This window comes from Pelodiscus sinensis, chromosome 1, assembly GCF_052426305.1.
Source record: "Pelodiscus sinensis isolate ZL-2025 chromosome 1, ASM5242630v1, whole genome shotgun sequence".
NCBI classification, from domain to species: Eukaryota; Metazoa; Chordata; order Testudines; family Trionychidae; genus Pelodiscus; species Pelodiscus sinensis.
Genome location: NC_143052.1, coordinates 270,746,265 through 270,768,453, shown reverse-complemented (window position 1 = coordinate 270,768,453; position 22,189 = coordinate 270,746,265). Strand labels below are relative to the sequence as shown.

Sequence of the window (22,189 nt, the reverse complement as noted above, 5' to 3'; positions counted from 1 at the left end):
CTATAGGTGAGAAACCTCCTCTGGAGCTCTGGAGGAAGTGACTATACCAGCTGGAGAACACTTGCTACTGCTGTCCTGAATGCTATCTAGTGGGATTAAAACATGGGAGGAGGGAGGGAGAGATGTGGCAGGGGAAAAGCCCCTAATAGAAATAGTTCTGAGAAGTCACATTCCTGACTCTCATTAGGTTTGAATTTTGCAGTAACTGAAAAGTTCAAGAAACACCACTGAATGTATTGCTATGCAGTGCCAAACAAAGGTGCACAAATATAACAATTTAGACCGACATTCTGATTGTACCTTTCCAAAAGTGCTATATTTATGTATTTTATGTCAGATCCTTTGTTTGTATAAAATGCTGTAACTCCATGGACTTAAGGCACACCAGTTTGCACCAGCTGAGACTCTTAAGTCTGTGGTTCTCAACTTATTTATCATTGTGAGCTGCATATGTGACTCACAATGTGTTGTCTGGGCCACTAGGGCTGACTGGCATGGCAGCAGCCCCGACCTGCCCCCATAGGGACAGGAGGGAGCCTTGGACACCTGCCACATAGGGTAGGCCAGTAGCCTTGACCCTAGACTCCTAACATGTAGTGTGGGCAGGCAGGACCAACCCCACTAATCTGGGTGTTGGGGCTGCCCAGACCCCATTGCGCCAGGAGGCAGTTAAGCACAGAACTGAACTGGGCTCCAGCTGTGTGCTAATTTGAGCTTCATGCAGCCCGTGGACCATGGGTTGAGAACTTCTGCTCCAAGTTAACTCTGAGGCCTTATACAACTAGCCATCAGCTATGGATTTAAGTAAGGTGACACTGATATAGATGGCCTAAAATGGAACATGGCCACCACACAGTCATTACTGTGGCTGACTGTTAAAATGATCTTTCAAGAATTCCCTCAATCCCAAAGCTCCACACTGATCTCTTCTAATAGCCCTTTGTTTCTGGCTTTTCAGACTCAGCCAACATCTTCTCCACCTCTTTCCTTTACCCCAGTAGCAACTTCCCCCCATTTGCCTCCTAGATATTATGTAGGGCACTACAAGCAGCTGTGATATTGGGATATTAGTCTCAGAATTGAGATTCAATCTTGTGGGATAATACCATCTGTGTCCCTTTAGTCTAGCAAATAGGCATCCAAGCTGTTATTGTGCCCCTGTTAAGCTGGTAGTTGAATCTTTTCCTTTATGCTGTTGTAGTGGTTAGTGTACAACTTCATGAACCAGATGGAGCAAGGAGAAGGCTGGGTATACTAGAATCACGATGGGTATTTCAAACTCTCCAAAGGAAATTTGCTGATTGGGAAAGAATGTCCTTGCTTGCAGCTGTCTGAAAAGACCTGGGTTCTGAAGGATTCAGGCACCATGCCCTTTCCCTAAGCTGCTAAAACTTTTTTTTCGTCCCCAAAGCATCCCTTGAGATCCACTGACGTTTGCATGACCACACGTAGCCCTTTCTATTGATGTACTTTGTGGATTGGTACCAGACTAGGGTGGTAATCTGCTATTGCCTCACCATGGTTCTGGAGCCCCATTGTTGCTAATCCATTGATTGTGTCCTGCAGGTAGTTGAGAATATCAGTGCTGCATAGCAAGAGATGGTCCTGGACACTTGCACGACAATGACCTCACTGTGGATATTCCAATTCCAAAATGATTTCCCACTGACTAGTAGCAATTTGGTGTTGCAAGCTTCCAGAGTGTGATTAACACTCATTTCTCAATGGTCAGTGCCGATCTTATTGTGGTGTCCCTGTGCAGGAGGGCTGGGGTGAGCTTGGCCCACCATAAAGCCAGGAATGTGGCCTTGTGCATCTGAAAGTTCTGCAGCTGCGGCTTATCATCTGCCCTCCTTCATTACTATGCAATCCCACCAGTCTGTGCTCATTTCTCAGGCCAGAAGTGGCAAACCAGTGTCTGCAGCAGCTCCATTAATGCCACCAGCAACCCTGAATTAGTTTTAACTGTGTTCCACAGCGATCTCTCCTCCATGAAATGGTCATGTTCCTTGCTGCTGCAGTGGTTCTTGTGGCTCTGCTGATACTGGAGGATCGTGTGTTCTGTGTTTTCAGCACTCATGAAAATATGCAGGGCTCTGCAGGCTTTGTGCTTCTGTCTGGTATGCGCAACAGTGACAAGTGCTGTGTAGGTTTGTGGGATTTAACAAAAAAGAGAAACAAATTATAGAATAGGGATGGCATTTCTCCTGATAGGAATTTGACTTCTTCCTCCCAGTCATCTCTTCGTGGCTATGCATTGCCCATATTTCCCAAAAGAAAGTGTGCTGGATTTTGGCAAATTTAACATTTGGAGACATATTCATAGTGTACTGCACTGTGCATTGACATAAGCACTCTGGGCAAGCATTTGCACTCCTGGTGCAAGGAGGCAAGTATGTACCTGCATGAGTGAAATTTGATGCAATTTGCATTGAATAAAGCTTGTAATATATACATGGCTATAGATTTTCATGGGTCTGAGATCTACAAAACTCAGGCTATGTCTACACTGTGGGATTTTTCTGGGATACCAGAGGTTTCCCGGAAAAACCCCACTGCGTCCAGGGAACGCATTTGCTCTTCTGCTTTTTTTTGAGGAAAAACAGACATGCTCTTTCGGAAGCCCTATCTTCTTCTTTCCATGAGGAAGAAGGGCTCTTCCGAAAGAGGAGTCTTTTCTGAAATTTGGCCCAGTGTAGAGGGGCCAAATTTTGAAAAAGCCTCTTCCGAAAAAAACTACTGGAAAAAGCTACGTAAATTGTGGAGTGCAATTTGCGTAACTTTTTCCAGTAGATTCTGGCAGTGAGACATACACAAAATGGGGCTATCAATTTTTGCTGTAAAAGTTCCTGAGTCACCTAATTTTCTGCTTCAGAGCAATTGCACTGCTGCCTCAGGCATGCACCTGGATGCCTGTCTCACATGAAGGTCCTGTATGATCCTTAAGCCAGATGAAGATATGCATTTCTCTGTGTAGCTCACTGGCAAGGTCTGATTCATAGGTGTGCTCAGAGGCCAACTAACTCCACACAACATGGGTGGAAGAGGCAGCCTTTCTTATAACCTTTTAGCCCAGTAGTTTTAAGCACTCACTGGGGTTGTGGGCGACCACAGTTCACGCCTCCCTGCTTAATGAGATGAGATTTGAACAGGTAGTTCCCACCTCTCAGGTGAGTGCCCTAACAACTGGACAACAAAGTTATTCTCGGTCTCTACTGACCCAACTTGTATTCAGTTATTTACTAATGAGTAGAACGTCTTTACCAAGAGTGTTGGAAGAAGACACACATCAGAGTATCATATAGTGCGTCTGAGATTTATGCTAGGGTTATTTTAGTTCTTTGAGCCTGCCATCCAGTGGGGAAAAAAAGGCACTTTGCATCTTCTGAACAAAAAAGTGAAAAGACAGCAACAGCAAGGAAAGCCGCAAGGGGGTTGTATGGGCAGCAGAGAGAGTTGGAGAGAATGATAAAATTCAAAGTGACTGTGAATGTGCATGAAGCATTTGAAATGTGGCGCTCTGCTGATGGCAAAGTTCCTACCACTAACTGGATTGCTGATGAAATTGTTGCTGAATGGTTATGAAATTACTGAATAAGCTTCTAAAACAAAGCATAAAGGCTACCACATCTGGAAACACCACCTCTAGCTATAAAATACTCACTATGTAAACTTCCAGTTTTACAGGTGCAATTTGGTGTCTGCAAACAGCAGCTCTAGTCATTTTTATCATGAGTTTCACAATGCTTTGCTGTCTTTCTCTTTAAAGACCTAGCCCATGGAGGCATTTAATTAACGAGAATCTAAACTTCCATTAAAAAAGTCTCTAGCACTCATAGATGTAAAGAAAAATCTGGAAAACCCAAAATTAAAAAAAAAAAAGCCCTTGTGGATGGTGACCAGATTGCTGTATTGGACCCAACCTCTGGATTCCACATTATATCACACACTCTGTGTCTGTCTTCTAGGCAATAAGACAATATAAGTAATCATAATTATTATTGCTCCTAGCCCTACTTCTCTCAGCTGTGTTTCCCAGATGCAGCCCCCAAATCTTGATATCTCTTTTGTTTGCAAAACAACATAGGCCAGTTGCTTTGTCCGTGGGTGTTGAGTATAATAGGCCAGTGGAGGTGCTGCCATGGCTTCCAGGCCCCTGGTTGGAGGTTTTGGTGCTGAAGATTTTGCTTTATTATACCCCTTGTAGGTTTAGGGGTGGCTGTGGAGTAGGTATGTGTAGTTCAGCTGCCTGGGTTCAGCAGTAATCTTGCGGGACACCAAAGAGATTACTGAGGAACCAGGAAGATAAGTAGCAAATACCATCTCCTCAGCCACCTCCAAACTTGTGTGGGGCATATTGAAAGCATGAGGAAAAAGACACTTTTCTCCAGGTGGCATAGGTCTGGCGTAGGGGGGGAAGGCATTGCTACATCTGTGGCTGGCCTGGTGGTTGCAGGATTTCAGCCAGCCAATGGGTCCTCCGGCTGAGGGAGGGAACACTTGGGTGGGGGAGGCTTGTGGCTCCTGTTAGCAGAGTAGGGGACAGAAGGGATAAATCGAGGGGGCTAGCTTCCCTGAAGGGGTCTCTACCTGACTCACATGATCTTAACCCTGGAACTAACCCTCAGCCCTCCAATAGCTTATGCATGTTCTCCTAGAGTTCTATCCTCTGTTCCCTGCTGGTGTATACATTTAGTTCAGTGATTCTCATCCAGTGGTGTGCATATCCCTGGGGGTATGCAAAGGTGTTCCAGCTCATCTAGATATTTGCCAGTTTTACAACAGACTATCTAAAAAGTTTTAGTCAGTACAAACAAATACTTGTTTATACTAAGGATGTTAAATAACGTGTAATGTGTTAGTCAAGTAGTCGATGGAATTTCCATCAACTACTCAACTAGTCGATAGGCACTTCTGCATTCCTCCTTTGGGGGCTCTTGTACTTTTCAAAGGAGGAATGTGGAACTCCATGTGCAGCCTGGGGCCAATGGGAAGTCCCATTGACTCCGAGCTGTACGTGTCGTGCCAGCTTTGAAATGTACAAGAGTCCACAGCAGGGAGTTTAGTGCATTTCAAAGTGGAAGTGCTCGCATGGAGCCTGGGGTCAGCTGACCATAGGCTCCATTCTGAGCTGCTGCTTTAAAATGCCACACCGAGCCCGGGGTCAGCTGGGGACTGATCCCTGGTTCTGCATGGCATTTCTGTGGAACCTGGGATCAGGTGGGGACTCCCCAGCTGACCCCAGGCTCTGCGTGCTTTGAAATGCTGCACTGGAGCCCAGGATCAGCGGAGGAGTTCCCAGCCGATCCTGGGCTCTGCTTGGGGTTTCAAAGCAGCAGTGCTTCATGTAGCCCCGGGGTCAGATAGTTCCCAGTTGACCCCGGGCTCTGTGCAGCACTGCCCCTTTGAAATGCCATGGTGCTGCTGCTTTGAAGTACCCTCTATTCCACCCCCTTTAGAGCCACTATCTAATAGAGGCAGCCAGGGGACGGGGGAATCAACTAGTCGACTGGACTATCCAATGAGCATTTGCTTATTGGATAGTTGACTAGTCAGCTAGTCCTTAACATCCTTAGTTTATACTGCTCTACATACTATACACTGAAATGACTACTTTTTTAACAATAGTTATATTCTAGTTGATTTATTTTATAAAGTAAAATGAGAAAGTAAGCAATTTGTCAGTAATACTGTACTGTGAGACTTCCATATTTTTATGTTTGATTTTTATAAGCAAGTAGTTTTTAAGTGAGGCGAAACTTTGGGGTACGCAAGAGAAATCAGACACCTCAAATGGGTACAGAATACTGGAAAGATTGAGAGAGACTGGTTTAGCTCTTTGGGTATAAGTGGCAGAGATACTTTATGGAACATAAGTGCTTTGCAGAAGCATTTTATAAAAATATATACTTTTGTCAGCACAACAATAGACCCTAACCCTAAATCAGGGCAGGGGAGCTGCATGAAACTTCCTTTGCCCTGCCCTGCAAGGAGCGCTTGGCACTTCAAAGTGCTACTTGCTCATCACAGGGCGGGAGGAGGCTTGGAGCACTCCCCTGCCCCCAGGCCCTGATTGGCCTGGGGGTGGAGGGAGCGCCCGAAGCCGCCTCCTGCACTATCCCCGCCATGCGAGGAGCACGCGGCAGGATACAGTGGGTGCCTAGTGGGAAAGAGGGGGCAAAGAGGCTCCCCCACTCCCAGACCAATCATGGTCTGTGGGTGGGGTAACCCAGAAGCATCCTGGGCCCGCCACTTCCGGTTAGGCCCCACCCCTTTTCGCTGGGCCAGGGACACTTAAAAAAATTTTGAAGTGACCCCCTGCCAAAAGTTATTGCCCACCCCTGTTCTAGAGGCACAGCCCTCAAATGGATTCACATAGTGCCTTACTCCCTTCAGGATATGTAGAGTCCAGCAGGACTCCCCAAGTTACGACCACCTCCACTTATGACCATCCGCACTTACGACCAAAGCGGTCGTAAATGCAGATCCAAGTTACAAACGGCGATCCGCGCTTATGAACAGCGCGGTCACCATGTAACTCTATGGGATCCGAGTTACGAACACTTTGAGTTAGGGACCAACGCTTGGTCCATAACTTGTTCATCACTTGGGGAGCGGCTGTATCTGAAAGTCTCTTCTCCCCTGGTTTGAAGGACTTCTTCCTGTCCAGAATCTCACAGACTCGCAGCCTTCTACACTCCTTTGGGGTTTGATAGAGGCAGCAGCATAGGGAGGGGGCAGGTGGCACCACAGAGCCAGTGCTGGAGGGAGCCGGCTTTTAAGCCTCCTTCCCTCCCTCTTCCCCCAGCACCGGCTCCTGCTCTCCCTCCTTTCTTCCCCCCCTCACTGCCTCAGATTCAGTGGAGGGGTGGGGGGGCGGAAATGCAAGTAGTTGACAAGATTAACTGACAGACTCAAGCTTATCAGTTAATCGACTACACATTGGGTTTCCTTAGTGTAACTTCATTGATTTCCATCTATGTAAAACTGGAGTAACAAAGTGGTAGGTTTGGGCCAAGATCTGCTGTTCCCACTCACATACATCTCTGAACATTCTGATTAGTAGCACATTTCTACTTCATTTTTTCAAGATTATGGTGCTGGCACATAGATTGTTATTCAGTATAGGCTAAGTGAAACATTGTTGTTCTTAAACAATGTAATCAGTCTAGATAGGTTAAAGAATAGTAGCCTGGTTCTCCCCTTGATTCTTTTTTTCCTCTTGGTTCTGTCTCATTTGAGAGAGAGAACATTTATTTACATTTTTCAGATTTTTTTGGATGATTTATGGCCTCAGTTCTTAACAAATGCTGTTTACTAGCAGGAATAAATGTGGCAGAAATTTATGTATCTGTAGTTTTTCATTTTGTGTGCAATGTTTGTTACCAAAATCCATTTTAGCATCGAAAGGTGTTCAGGCAAGTTGTGGAAAAATATTTTACCTACATGTTTCTTTAAAATTTGCTTGGGAAGGTTTTTAGGGGAAGTCTTCCATTTCATGATTATATGTTTAGATCTTTTGATAAATCCATTTTATGGAAGACTTTCCAATAAAATATGAATAACCTATGAATGGTCATTTTCATACTGCTAAATACAGGCCAAAGCCAAAACCTCAGACCCAAAGAATTTGTAAATTCGAGTTTAATTTGAACTTTCTTGTTTGAGGTTAATATTTAGTTACAGTACTTAAACTTCTTTAATCTCTATATCGTGAGAAGAGCTTCATCAGTCATCAGGTCTCAACCTGCAGGATAGAGACTAACCATTCTCCATTTACCTATTTAATATTTTGTCTCATATTCTGGGGGTGATACACTGCCTATTGGAAACAGTGAAGTGAAAATTTCTGCATGCTGTAGTAGCTTTTTAATTTATTATGTTAATCAATGCTGCCTCAGAATCAGTCTACTGTAAAATTATTACCTATTCCACTTTTTTGTGAGGTGTATACATTTTTACATTAATTTTGCATATTCTCACGCTTACATAATCCTTTCTCCTAATTCATATGCCCATAACTTCAGCTTGGTATGTGTGTTTTCTAAACCTTGTTCTGTTATCTTTTTGTGAGTACTGTGGACATATTTATTTTGTATTCTTTATTTTTATTTGTTTTTAAATTCAGCGGTAGTGAAAACTTTTTGTAAGCTTGTAAACACTGTTTTTCTAAACAGTGGTGCTTACTAATGAAGTTTGAAGGCCATAAAATTATTTTAGCATATCGTGCTTAAGCCTTTCAAAACAAACAATATTAGTTTTTGACCTGTCTCTGTCTAAAATGTTTGTTTTCCCCGCCCCGCTTTTCCTGAGGTCACACATGGAAAGAGTAATGTGGAATCATCTTGTTTTGCCATAAATACTAATTGTGCTCTTACTGTGAGTTCTAACCTCAGAGTTGCAGTAGTTGTAGCTTTGTCCTTGGTGGGACTGTTAACAGTAGTTATTGTACAAAGTAATGAATGCTGTTTGTTTGTGCTGTATTGTTGACTGCATCTGTGGGTGAGAACACGCAGGCAGCAAATTGGCCTGGCAAATGCTCAAACTCTTACAAAACAGTATCTTTTGTTAGGCAAGAGAATAGAATCCCAAGAACTATTAATGTAAGCCTTTGCTATTGAACAATAACTTTTAATCCACGGTACTAAATGTTAGAGAAGGTTTAAAAATTACAGGTGCTGCTGCTTTGTACCTTTTCTTGTAGATGTATTGCATAATTGTGAGTGAAATTGGGAGATTTCAGTAACTAATGCTAAGGACTGGTTGCACTAGCCTGTCAAGAGCTAGGATTGATGTTTCTAGGGTATTTTTCAATATTCTGTATGTGACACTGCTGATGCATCTATTACCTCAGCACTTTTTTTTTATTTAAATTTTTGAGGGTAAGAAGAAGCGTATAATCATGCAAAGGGGAGAGAATAGTAATAATTCCCCTAGGATAGAGGGGGCAGGATTTCACTTTATTTATGCCCTGATCATTCTGCAGTTTAGCTTTCACCCACTAAGAAAGGGACCTTGGGGCATTGCAAATCTGTCACCTCCATTCCAGACTTCTTCGATCCTTTCCTGGTAATAATGAGTTGTTTGGGGTTGTTTTTTTTTCTCTCTCTAGCCTCTGTTCTTCTGCGAGTGCTTGTTCATGTCCATTCCACTTATGTGTGTGCACACCTAAGTGGAATGGACATGAGCAACACATCTTGAAGAACAATAGTTACGAAGTAAATAACCATTTTTTCTGTGCATCATCAGCCTTAGAGGGTGTGGTTTAATACTGGCCCCAGGGTATGGTGCAGAAGACCCCAAGTTCCTTACATGGCCCAAGAATACCTTTTGATGGGAGATTGGAAACTGGGGAAGAGGAGGAGAATCACTTTTGTACAGCTCTCTAGCCACTTGTACTTGTAGAGCTGAGCAAGAGAACTGAAAGTCACTCAACTTGGTACACTTTCTTCCCACCCCATTAACAACCTACAGTAGCTATGCTGAGGAGGGGGAAATGCAGTTGCATCATATGACTTTTCTGCCCTTGCAGAATAGTTTCCTGTTGTCTGAGCTATCAAGGATAGTGAGTGGATGGGCTGAATAGGTTTTTTTAGACATTATAGACTTTCTGATTGTCAAAAGTCCCCTTTTTTCAATGGGTTGGGTGGAATCACAATAGGCAGAGGCCTGTGAAAACTTACTGTGGTAGTGCCTCCCCTTCTTCAGCCATGTGGTGATGGGACAAAACTGTAGAGAGGAGCCAGCTAGTAGGAGCAGAAACTGCCAAGACAGGGACCTTTGGCCACTCAAACTTTTCTGCAGTTTTGACTGGATTTTTTTCTAGCCTACTGTGTATTGTGGGGCTGTTTGCTCCAGCTGTCTGTCTTCACCTTAGTTTCACTTCAAAGCTTCCCCTCCTATGCTCTTCTTCCTTTCTCAGTCCCACTGAGGCTCTTCTCCAACCTGGTTCAGTTTCCAAGGTTTTGAAACTGGCTCCCCTCACAGACCAGCTCCTCCTCTCACCACGTACTACTGCCTCTGGTACGGAGGCAGCAGCACGGGCTAGCAGAGGGCTCCCTGGGGATGGGGTCAGAGTGCAGTGGCTGCCAGCCCTGCTACCAGGGACTATCAAATAGTTGTGTCTCCAATAAGAATTCTTGCAGTAACGCAACTGTTCAGTTACTCTATACCTAACTTCCCTAGTTTTCAAGCAAAACAAACATCCCCCCCAAAAAAATATTCAGAAAACAACCAAACAAAAAAGAACCCTATCCCAAACCAATTGAATTAAATTTTCTTAAATAAGTGGTTTTTTAAATTGTACTGAATAAGTCTTTTTGCTTTTGCCTACTGTGGCCTCTGAGTTGCTGAGCAGATCACATACTTTGCAATCTCTGTTAAGAAATTTAGAGAAAAATAGGTGGCCTATTTTATAATTTGCTTGATCCTCAAAAAAAAATTGTCATGCTAGGAATTTAATACAGTAAAGTGAAGAAAAATGTATGACAAGAAGCTTAAAAGCCTTGAAGGGAATTACAGTTCTTTTTAACACTTGATTGGTAGGTGTAGTATAGTATTCAATATCTGAACTCTCATAGTTGTTATCTTAGTTGTATGACAATTACCAGAATCAATCCTTTGTAGGAACTTTGCAAATCTCTTTAGTAATTCAGTTGTTTTATTAATTGCAGGGATTTTGATTTCCTCAGGCTGTTAATGTGCTGGCATACAGAAGGCTAAATATATACTAAAAATGATATATTAGAGAGTTTAATATGGGATGCTTTTGTTTCAGACCTTTTCAGAAACCCCAGTCCTATTATTAGATGTTGAAGGCTTCTGCTAATTCTTTGTTTTGCTACTGAATTTCACATAATATTTTCCTCAGACCTTCTTAAACCAACAAAATAGAATGAACAGATTATGGTTTTATGATTTTTTTCTCTCCTTAAAACAATATTCTATTTATAACCTAATATTGTTCTTTTCTACATCCGTAACAGCTAGCCGATGGCGGAGTCTCTTCTCTACACCTGTTTCCTTGGCTTTTCCCTATAGTCCTGTTGCAAGACTCACCCCATATAGCAATGGCTTTAATACTCCCAGCTTCTCTAAAACCACCAATAAAGCAATACTAACACCTGAAAGGCCAGGTAATCCTTAAATTTTTAGTGATCTGTGATGCTTAAAAAATTGCTTTACTAAATCTTATCTCTCGGTACTTTAACAGCAATTCACTAGGATGTACAGGCTGTCAGTGTAATAATGGGATTTCAAGAATTTTAGACCTAAAATTTAATTTAATTTAATTGTAAAATGATCATTTAATGGAGTTCATTCTGTTTTACAGAATGAGTTATAGCAAGGTGGCTTTCCTCATCATAAGCAGAGTTTCACCATAACTAGTTTACCTAACCAAAACGTTTGTGCCCACTTTGTCATCCCCCATGAAAAGAGTGAATAAGTGAGAGTGGTTGGGGAAGAGAAGCTTCAGAAGTACATAACTGCATTTCTAAGTGGCCAAAAGAGCAAGTGGTGAAAGGACAGTGTTGTTTCTTTTTCAGTGTAGGGACCAGGAGTAGTTCTTCTACAAAGCTGCAGTGGGAGTTGAGGAGATAATCCCTTGGGAATGAGACCTGAACATGTTGCTGGAAGGGTATGATAGCTGCAGGCCAAGGGGATTAGCACCAGAAGGGCATATTGATCTGCACTGGCTTCTCTTCCTAAGATTACCCAAATCATAGTCAGGCTAGTGCAGAGAGTCATTGTTACAAGGGGGTGGCGTGTATTAGTTCTTTTCACTGATGGAAATATGGCGCCTTTTAGAGAGTGACCTCCTACTCTTGCTCTGCATGACTGGGTACTGGAGAACCATGTTAGGAATGGGCACCTGTGGTTACACAGTGACAGACAATAGCCCATCTTGTAGCTATGCAGTTGCAGGCAGATGTCCTGTGGGTGACTAAGGCACTGATTCAAGCAGAGAGAATTGATTCAAACACCTGCTTTGCTGCTTCAGCTGAAGTAGGCTCCCCTTTGACCCTACTACCTTCTGTCAACTGTAGGCCCTTTGGGTTTTTTTCCCCACTACAGACCTTTGTAGTCTATGTAATAGCTCCCTCTGAGGAAACTACTCAAGAAAATGTGTAAGTTTTGAAATTTAAAATTTTGGGAAATAGGAACAAGAGAAGCTAGTTTGAGGCTGAGAACATAGTAGTGGTGGTGATTGACTATTGTTACAAAGTGGCAAATAAACTAGCTTTGCCCCACAAATCTTACTATGATCTATAAGCTGTGACTACAAAGAGAGTAATAAACCCCCTCACGGACTCTAGCCATGCTGCTCATAGAAGTATTGAGTATGCCCCACCACATCATAATCAACTTGTAAACAAAATTAGTGATGTGAGAACCATTCAGAGTTTGTTCTGTGAATGACCACATGTGATTCATGGTGCATTATCCTATAACAGTTTTTTTTCTCCCCGAAGTGAGTATTGCTTTTCTGAGGGAAAGGACCATGGCCTATTAATGCATTCATCATTTGTGTACATCTTTCTCTTCAGGTGTGCAGTGTATTGCCTCCATCTTTGGAGGAAAAAAGGCTGGCAGGTAGTGCTACTACTGTTCTGTTTTGTTCTGCTGATTATTATTATTTTTTTATTTTTTTTGTTCTGACTAGGGTCAGGCAGCAGACAAAAGGCAGCCACTGTCTGACAAAAATAATACAAAATTATTTCTGCTGATGTTCTTGATTATATAGCTTAGGTAAAGGTGATTGATTGCATCGTTATTCATATTTTCTAATAAAGCAGATTAGTTAAGAATTTGGAAAAAATGTGTGAAAATTTGATGATAATATTCAGTCATCTTGGGCAAAAAATAGTAACAATAATTAAATTAAGACCTACGTACTGCAAACATGTCAATGCATACCTTTCCAGGTTTTTAGGTGTTTACAAGATTGAGTTCAAAGCAAGGAGAAACTATTGCATTTCATGAATGTCTCACAAACACTGAAACATAACTATTTAACAATTACCAATGAGTTGCAAAATTAATTAGATATCGAAGGCCTGATGGGCCTATTTATATCTCTTGTTTTCCAATATGTATTATAAAAATGCACACAGCATGCTTCTATACCCTCTGCAAAGCATCTTAAAATCAATGTAATGGTTTTTCAGTAGTTTGTGGGATGTTTTCCCCCTTCACTGAGGAGATTTACAAAATAAGCTATGTGTGTGAGATTCCTCTCATTAAACCTTCAAATGTGAAAAAGTTTCAATATTCTAAATAGTAACATGGAACAACTTTATAAGTGTTGTGAAGGCCAATTTTTGTTCAATATCTTTTTGTTGCATATAAACTGATAGTATAATTTAATGGATTTTAAAGTGTGGTTGTACTCTGAAAAAGTTAATAAAAATGGCATTGTGCTTGAACTCAGTGATTTCCATGTCAAATGCACTTGATTTATGGGTAAAATAATGTTTATACTTTTTCTTTTCAGCTTTGGAAGCTCATTTTGACTCTGATTAAAGCTGAGTTGATACTGTCTCACACCTCTCTATTTAGTAATAAAAGTTCTGCATGTCAAATCTTCAGTTCCACCCATGCAATCCTATTTCCTGTACACACATGTACATTGGAAATTTAACTAACAGTTCTGCTGATACACAGGAAGAAATAGAATCCAGCTTCCTCTCCCACTGTGAGGTCTGAGGAAGGGAGTGTTGTCCTATGTGTTTGTACACAGTGCACAATGGGGCTCCGATTGTTATTGCTTTTTGATGCTACTATGATTATAAATAATTCAAAAAACTATAAAATGTAAGTACACAAATATGACTGGGAATCCATTCAAAGAGCCAGTCTGCTGAAGCTGGTGATATATTTATACGATTACTTTTCTGAGTAGAACTACACTTTAAATAGGAAGGCTCAAGTGTTTGATGTGTTTTGGGATAAAAGCTAGTCCAGTCATTCAAACTGCAGAGGGTTAATTGTTCCTTGTCTTTTGTTCTGAAAGTAGGTACAGTAGAGAGATTTGCATTCTATGGTTTTATCTTCACCTTTTTAAGAGCAATAAATTAACTAGCAAAAATGTTAATACAAAGCTTTTTGTAGTATTTCTATAAGCTTTCAATCGTACAAAAATATTTGGACTGCATACATTTTGGATGACATCGATACTGTACATAATTACTGACTAAATAATCTATTTTATTGTACAGGTTACATTTCCAGAAGTTCTCCTCTCAGTCCCCAGTCATCAATAGACAGTGAACTGAGCACCTCTGAACTGGAAGATGATTCCATCTCCATGGGATATAAACTACAGGACCTCACTGATGTTCAGATCATGGCTCGACTGCAGGAAGAGAGTGAGTGGCTTTAGATGTTTTTTAATCTCTTATTTTAATCCAGCACAGTGTTGGAGTGTTTGTGATTGGGGAGTTGAAGGGGCAACTAAATCATCCCCGTCATGGACAAAATCTGAAGAAAGAAGGAAAATACACCTAATGGATTTTTTATTACTGTGTGAAGTTCTGAAATAGATTGCCCCTTATCCCTAACGTTTGGGATATTCAGAGATGAAGTTGTGGTTGGAGTGCACTGTAGTGATTTATGTCCAAGCCCCAAAGACACAGCATGGTAGGTTTAGATTACAAATTGAACTACAAGAAGTTTAGAAAGTAAGTATAAATGGAGATAGCCTATCTCCTAGAACTGGAAGGGACCTTGAAGGTCATCGAGTCCAGTCTTCTGCCTCCACAGAAGTACCATCCCTGACAATTTTTGCCCCAAATCCCTAAATGGCCTCTGCAAGGATTGAACTCACAACCCTCGGTTTAGCAGGCCAATGCTCAAACCACTGAGCTATCCCTTTCCCGTATCTATTCTGTCTCTATTCAGTCATAACTAATAATAAATTATATGTGAAAAATCATTGTGCGATACATGTAGCATTGTACCACCCCCTATTCTGAGTCAGTCGAGATGGGTAGTTGAAAGAAAGGGAGTTAGAAACAATAAAAAAAAAGAATAAAAAGAGACATTAATTTAGGGAAGAGGTGTGGTGAAAGCCAGGTGGGAGTAATGCTAAAGAATGCTAAATGAGAACATAGGTATCATGTAGAAAACAACACTCAATTAAATCTGATTGGAATGAGCAAGAAAAGGGTGGAGAAAATAGGAGAAAGCAATCACACTTCCAAAATCAGGCCACAGGTAAACATTCTGGAAAAGTTTCAGAGGGGTAGCTGTATTAATCTGTAACTGAATACATTTTAAAAGCAGCACCTTAAAGACTAATAAAAAATGTAGATGGTATCCTGAGCTTTCATGGGCACAACCCACTTCTTCAGATGAATGTTAAGAGGTTCAGGGGACAAATAAATAGCAGAGAAAGAGAAGGGTTTGGAGGAAAAGAGAAGGAAAAATATATTGTCAATCGGAGTGTAAATGAGGCTGATAGAGTGGGTTCTACGAACTCTAAGTACCCGTGCTTACCTTTTTATGTTATTATGGTGTGAATGTAGTGGGTCATCCAGTTAAGGTGTTTGTTTAAACCTCTATTGCAGGTGTCAAAGTTGTAAATTAAATCAAGTTCTGCAGCTTCTCTCTCCAGCTGGTTTTTGAAATTGCCTTGTAATAATATTGTCACTTTTAGATCCATTAGTGAGTGCCTGGGAAAGTTTAAATGTTCCTCAGCAGGTTTCTCTGTGTTACTATTTCAGATATCTGATTTGTGTCTATTAATCCTTGTAGAGACTGTCCCGTTTGGCCAATATACGTGGTAGAAGGACATTGCTGGAACTTGATGGCATATATCAGTCACATTGGTGGATGTGCAGTTGTATGAGCCTCTGATATAGTGGCTTATGTGGTTAGATCCTGTGATGATATCGCTTATATAGATGTGTGGACAGAGTTGGCCACCGGAGTTGATTGCAGGGGTGGGCTTCTGGATGAGTATGATGGAGGTGTGCTGCGTGGTTGCTAGAAAGGATTTGTTTGAGGTTAGGAGAATTTCCTGGCATGCATCATGATACGGAAAAGTTCGAGAGCCACTGCTCCAGAATACTCATTTGGCTACTTCTACACATGTTATTATTCTACTTGTTAACATTATTCCTACGCTATCTTAAAAGCTTAATGATAACCATTTAAAACACTAAAGACCAGATCTTCAAATGGTGGAAAGTTGTAGCCCCATTAACTTGACTGAAACTTTACCAATTTACACTTAGATTTTGACTCTAAGTACAGCTCAGTTACAAATATGGATCATCTACTTTTAAAAAATCATTTTCTGAACATTTATAGGTCTCAGACAAGATTATGCTTCTACTTCAGCATCTATATCAAGACACAGCTCAAGTGTATCTCTGCATTCAGGAAAGAAAGGGACGAGCAGTGATCAGGAATATGATCGCTATAGTCTTGAGGATGAAGAAGAGTTTGATCACTTACCCCCTCCACAGCCCCGACTCACACGCTGCTCACCATTTCAAAGAGGAATTCCACACTCTCAAACTTTTTCCAGTATTCGGGAGTGCAGAAGAAGCCCCACATCACAGTATTTCCCTTCAAGTAATTATCAGCAGCAGTATTATTCTCCTCAAGCCCAAACTCCGGAGCAGCAACCAAATAGGATTAATGGAGGTAGGTTACATGCCTTTCTGATTAGTATTTTTTTTCTTTGTCCGTCTGTGCATTACGAAATTGTAATACTGGTTTAAAGGTCAAATTAAATAAACCAGTGAAATGTGTCCGAATTGCAGCAGTAAAATCTTTCAGTGAATTATTATCACATGATGGTTGATCTTTGTGGACAGAATTATTTCAGGGAGGTTATTGTTAAATTACTTGATACAGAATCTAATTCTTGGCCAAGTCATGAAAATGGTTGTCTAAAACAGTTTTGAAATACTCTAAGTAGAGGCACAAAGCATGAGGTTGAAGGAGATTTTAATGTTCTCTCTTGATTTGATTTCCTCCTCTGTTTCTATTACTCACTTTCCTTATCTTCTGACTCTGCCTATAATGAAGAACACTATTATTGTTTAAAAGTCTCAGAGGAAAAGCTGTGTTAGTCTGTAACTTGAAAAAACTTAAATAAGTGGTCCCGTAGCACCTTAGGCTATGTCTAGACTATATCCCTCTTTCGAAAGAGAGATGTAAATTAGACATATCGAAATTGCAAATGAAGCCGGTATTTGACTTTCCCACGCTTCATTTGCATAATCGCGTCATGGTATTTTTTTTCCAAAAAACGCTATTTCAAAAGTGAAACCGTGGTCTAGACGCGGTTCTTTCAAAAAGAAAAGCCTTTTTCAAAAGATCCTCTGTTCCTCAAGAAATGAGTCTTCTAGGATCTTTCAAAAAATGCTTTTCTTTTCAAAAGAACCATGCCTATACGAAATAGCGTTTTTCAAAAAAAGCCATGACATGATTATGCAAATGAAGTATGGGAAATTCAAATACCAGCTTCATTTGCAATTTCAATATGTCTAATTTACATCTCTCTTTCGAAAGAGGAATGTAATTTAAACGTAACCTTTAGAGACTAACAAAAAGAATTTATATAATATCATGATCTTTCGTGGGCAAAACCCACTTCTTCTGATGAGTGGAGCAAGAGGCCACTTTCTCCACTCATCTGAAGAAGTGGGTTGTGCCCATGAAAACTCATGATACTATTATTGTTGCCATTTGGAATTGCATGGTGTTATCTCATAAGGCTCCACTGTATTCAGCCCTTTGCTCTTCACTCTGAGGGTACGTCTAGACTACCGGGTTTTGTTGACAAAAGTGGACTTTTGTTGACAAAACTATACCAGCGTCTACACTACCGCTGAGTTCTGTCGACATAACGTCGACAGAACTCAGCAGTTTTGTCGATGCTGGTATACCTTATTTTACAAGGCATAACACCTTCTGTCGACAGGGTTCTGTCGACAGAAGGTGTTATTGCCTGTAGGGTTGCGTCTAGACTACAGGGTTCTGTCGACAAAGCAGCTTGCTTTGTCGACAGAACTCAATGTGTCTGGACGCTCTTTGTCGACAGAAGTTTTGTCGACAGATACTGTTGACAAAACTTCTGTCGACAAAACCCGGTAGTCTAGAAGTACCCTGAGTTTCAGGCATTCCAGGGAGCACTGATGACATGAGTTAATAACTGGTGTTTATTATTCCCAAATTGCCAGCAGCTATCACTGTGTTTGTACCATGCCTACGGCTGATGTCCTACAGAATCTCTGAAGGAGGGTTTTTTGGACATGCCGAAAGATTAAGTTTTGAAATTCCCTATCATTCCCTCTACCTTTTCTTTCTGTCTTGATAATGGTGCTGTTGCATCCCCTCCACTCTGCTTCAAAATAAACTTTGTCCAGTTTCCATTCAGGATCTTATTTGTAGCATCCGAGGTTATTTCCCTCCCTTGTGCAAGAAAACAAACATTGTGTCCAAAATAGTTATTCATAGAGTGCCACAGGTGCACATGTTGCTTTCCTGACAAATAGCCTGTGACAGGTCTCTGACAAAAGCACTTAAAATTCAAGTTGGATGTGGCACAGGAAGGATAACAGAGAAGTGGGGAGCGTGTAAGAGAAGGATGAGGCTACAACATTATTAAGTGGCCTAGTTGCTTATTTTTGCAACTTAACATATCAGGTTAATTTCAAATTTGATTATTTTTGACAGTTAAGGACTTTCAAGACTATGAGTCAGCATTGAAAGTCTAACATAAACGAGTGACTTAGGAATGGAGAGGAAGTGTGTATGGAATCAGTGATGAATGTGCATGGGCTATAGAGCTATACCCATTGAATATATACGCACCCCAAATCCCTTGGCAGTGTCTGCTTCATGTTCCATGCCAAGGTTAAGGATGCCTTAAACCATTTACTCTTGAGACGCTATAGCAAAGTCTCCTCTATGCCTTCTAGCTAATAAAAGAAAAAGTCACTTGGTGATGCCAGCAATACCATGTAGGTGGTCGTCCTGTCCAAGAGTGCTGACTTGCTGCATGATCTGCTAGGTGCCACTTTGCAAATAAGATACTGCTTCAATCAGTTGTGAAATGCTTTGCTGTCTCAAAGCAGTGTTGATATGTTGAAGCTTGTGTAGTGTTGAATTCTGTCTCCTGTTTCAGGTGGTATATCCTTCAGCATATGACTCTTAAATAAGTGAGTAAATATCTGTTCTGAGAGGTTTTCAGCTTTTAATTGTTTTCTGTTAAAAGGTATAATGTTATCTGTCTTCCTTCGTAAATTGATTTGAAATACAAAGCTGAAAAGCAAAATATAAGAGTTAAATAGTAGTGTAGTGGCCATATATCTCCATCAGCCTTTCTCAAAATCCTGTCTATGATTTCATTCTCTTTCCAGCACTCCAAGTTTTTGAAATTCAAGCAGTGGGCCAAATAAGCATTTGTCAGGGTCAAACCAGTATTAGACATAGTCTGTAGCATGTTGTCACTTACTGCATACCATGGATATTGGGAGAGTGCGATGTAAGGGAGGAAAACACTGGCAAACTAAGCTGCGTGTGGTAGATCCAGCACTGCACATAATTTATCAAAACTGAATTAGCAGTGTGCTATATAGCAGCAGGTCAGCAAAGTTTCCTTCCTTCCCTTTGCCTGAAGCAGCATGGCTGGTGCTCTTACACATGAAGTCAGCAGACTAGCTGCTGGCTTACAAGGCTAGCAGCTGAGCTAACTAGCAAAGGGAAACTGCAGTGCTGCCTGCAGAACTTGAGATTGCATTTCTCAAGAATTACCTGTGATTTGGCACTTTCAGTTTGGGAATGCACATGCTGTTGTGGCTTTCAAGTCCTTGCCAGATACATAAGGAGGACAGTAAATCCACCAGTAGCATTATATTCAGTTTGACATTCCACGAGATAACTGTAGGAAGACTAATGGCATTTAGCCTCCAATCCAGTGGTTTAGCAGGAGTTTGGCTGGGTCTTCAGCCTTCGCCAGGAGAAGACTGTTGGTGGCAGCAAGCAGTGATGCTGCTGTTTTTCAATGGAACTGCCTCTTTCTCTCTCTAAATTAGTACATTTTGATCTGTTAATGTATCATTGAAAGACAAAAAATTGAAAGGCACAGGAGTAAAGGAATACTCTTCAGGGTCTGTTTTAATTAATCCAGTAATTTATGCTATGAAGATAATTGCTGTGTGTCTGATAATGTACCAAAGCTCTGTACACAAAGGCAGGTGGTGGACAGAACTATTTGCAAGTGAACAGCTGCTTAATTTGTGTACCTGCTTTAATTCTGCATTTCATGAAGTCTTTTAAAACTGAGTAATGAAAACTCTGAAAAAGTTTGTGATTAACAACTTAAAGAGCTGCTAACTTATTAATGACAATAATGTTTTAAATTTGGTTTCTCTTACGCCCTGTAATCAACACTTGAATCATCATGTTTAAAAAGAGTAAACTGGTGTCCATTTCACATTGATCAATAAATAGAAATCACTTTGTTATGACACAAATGTGAGGTTTATGTGTCTATGTTGAACTTGGGTATTCTTCCTGGGCTATTTTAATTTTCATGCTCTTCATCTCATCTTGTTTTCTTCTGTCCCTGCCCCTGTCCAGACCCTTCCACGAGTACCCTGTCCCCTGCCCGCACCAGCACTGTCCCCAGCATACAGCAGCACTCTGTACCTGGCCCCAGCACCCAGCAGCACCCTGTCGCCAGCCCCAGCACCCTGACACTCACCCCAGCACCCTGTCATCCATCCTAGCACCCAGCAGCACCCTGTCCCTGGCCCCAGTCCCAGCCCCCTGCCACCCACCCCAGCACCCAGCAGCACCCTGTTCCTTGTCCCAGAACCCTACCACCCACCCCAGTGCCCAGCAGGACCATGTCCCTGCCCCCAGCACCCTGCCACCTACCCCAGCATCCTGCCACCCTCCCCAGCACCACCCTCTCCCAGCCCCAGCACCCACTAGCACCCTGTCCTTTTCCCCCTACCAGCACAGTTGGGACCACATTAGTGAGGCTTAGGGGTTTTGGAGGGTTTTGGTTTTGTTGTTGTTGTTGTTGTTGTTTGTTGTTGTTGTTTTTTTGTTTTTTGTTTTTTTTTTTTTTTTTTGCATCTCACTTGTGTAGCCCCAACTGACTCTTCTGTGAGTCAGTGACCCTCGACTCAAAACAGGTTCCCCGCCCGTCTTGTAAATAATGACAATGCCAAAAAGCTTTTGAGTTTGACATCATATTTTATTTCAAAATGAAGCCTGGCCAACAAGCCCCCCTTTGGGACCAAACCCCCATCTCACTGCAGCATCATAAGACTTCTGCACCACCTGACCCCAAATCTGAGCCTATCATACACTGGAGCCCCCTGTTCTGAGCCTCTCTCATCCCCAAACTCCTGCATCCCCACATCCTCAGTCTTCTGCCATAACACTCCTGCACCATCCACACACCACAAATCTGTGTCCTGAGCCTATCATACTCACAACCTCCTTGCTCTGAGCCCCTCACATTCCCCCAGCCCAAACTCCTGCAGCCTCACATCCACAAGCCTGTGGCTTGCTCAGCACCCCAACCTTCCACCAGATCCCAACACTCCTCAGCCTGGAGCCCTCTCCCCGAGGAAGCATCCCCTTCTCCTGCATCCAAATTCTCTCCCAGAGCTTGGACTTCTCATCCCTTCCCACACCCAAATCCCTCATTCCCACCCCAGAGCCTGCACCTCCTGTCTCAACCCAGTGAGAGTATATAAGGGCTGTGGGGATAGCAAGTACAGGCAGTCCCCGACTTACGCGGATCCGACTTATGTCGGATCCGCAATTACGAACACAGCTGCCCCAGAGTACACGGACTGCGGGACCTCGCGGTCCTGCCGCCCGTGTACTCTGGGGCTTTCTCTACATCTCCCTGGTCTGCAGACCAGGAAGACGCAGAGCAAAGCCGCGGAGGGGCTCGGGCAACCCAGGGGTGCCTGGGCTGCCCGAGCCCCCCCACCTGCCTCCCCCGCGGCTTTGCAAAGCCGCCGGTGGGGGGGGGGGCTCGGGCAGCAAGGCAGCCCAGCCGCGCCTGGACTGCTCTGCTGCCGGCTTCCCCGAGGCTTTGCAAAGCCGCAGGGGAAGCCGGCAGCGGGACAGCCCAGACGCCCCGTGGCTGTCCCGCTGCCGGCGTCCTCAGAGGCTTTGCTCCCCGTCTCCCTGGTCTGCTGGT

General features: G+C 42.3%; 1 protein-coding gene across 2 annotated transcripts in view; it reads left to right on the top strand.

Moving 5' to 3' along the window:
* Positions 1 to 22,189, top strand: part of SLAIN1 (SLAIN family member 1) — a 65,644-nt gene that overhangs the window by 27,247 nt on the left and 16,208 nt on the right. The window contains exons 3-5 of one of the 2 annotated variants that reach the window (XM_006116450.5): positions 10,986 to 11,135; positions 14,220 to 14,369; positions 16,315 to 16,653. In XM_006116450.5, coding sequence (XP_006116512.3) covers positions 10,986 to 11,135; positions 14,220 to 14,369; positions 16,315 to 16,653 — 639 coding nt within the window. The remainder of the gene's footprint in view (positions 1 to 10,985; positions 11,136 to 14,219; positions 14,370 to 16,314; positions 16,654 to 22,189) is intronic. The other variant, XM_014570166.4, reaches the window with a different exon arrangement.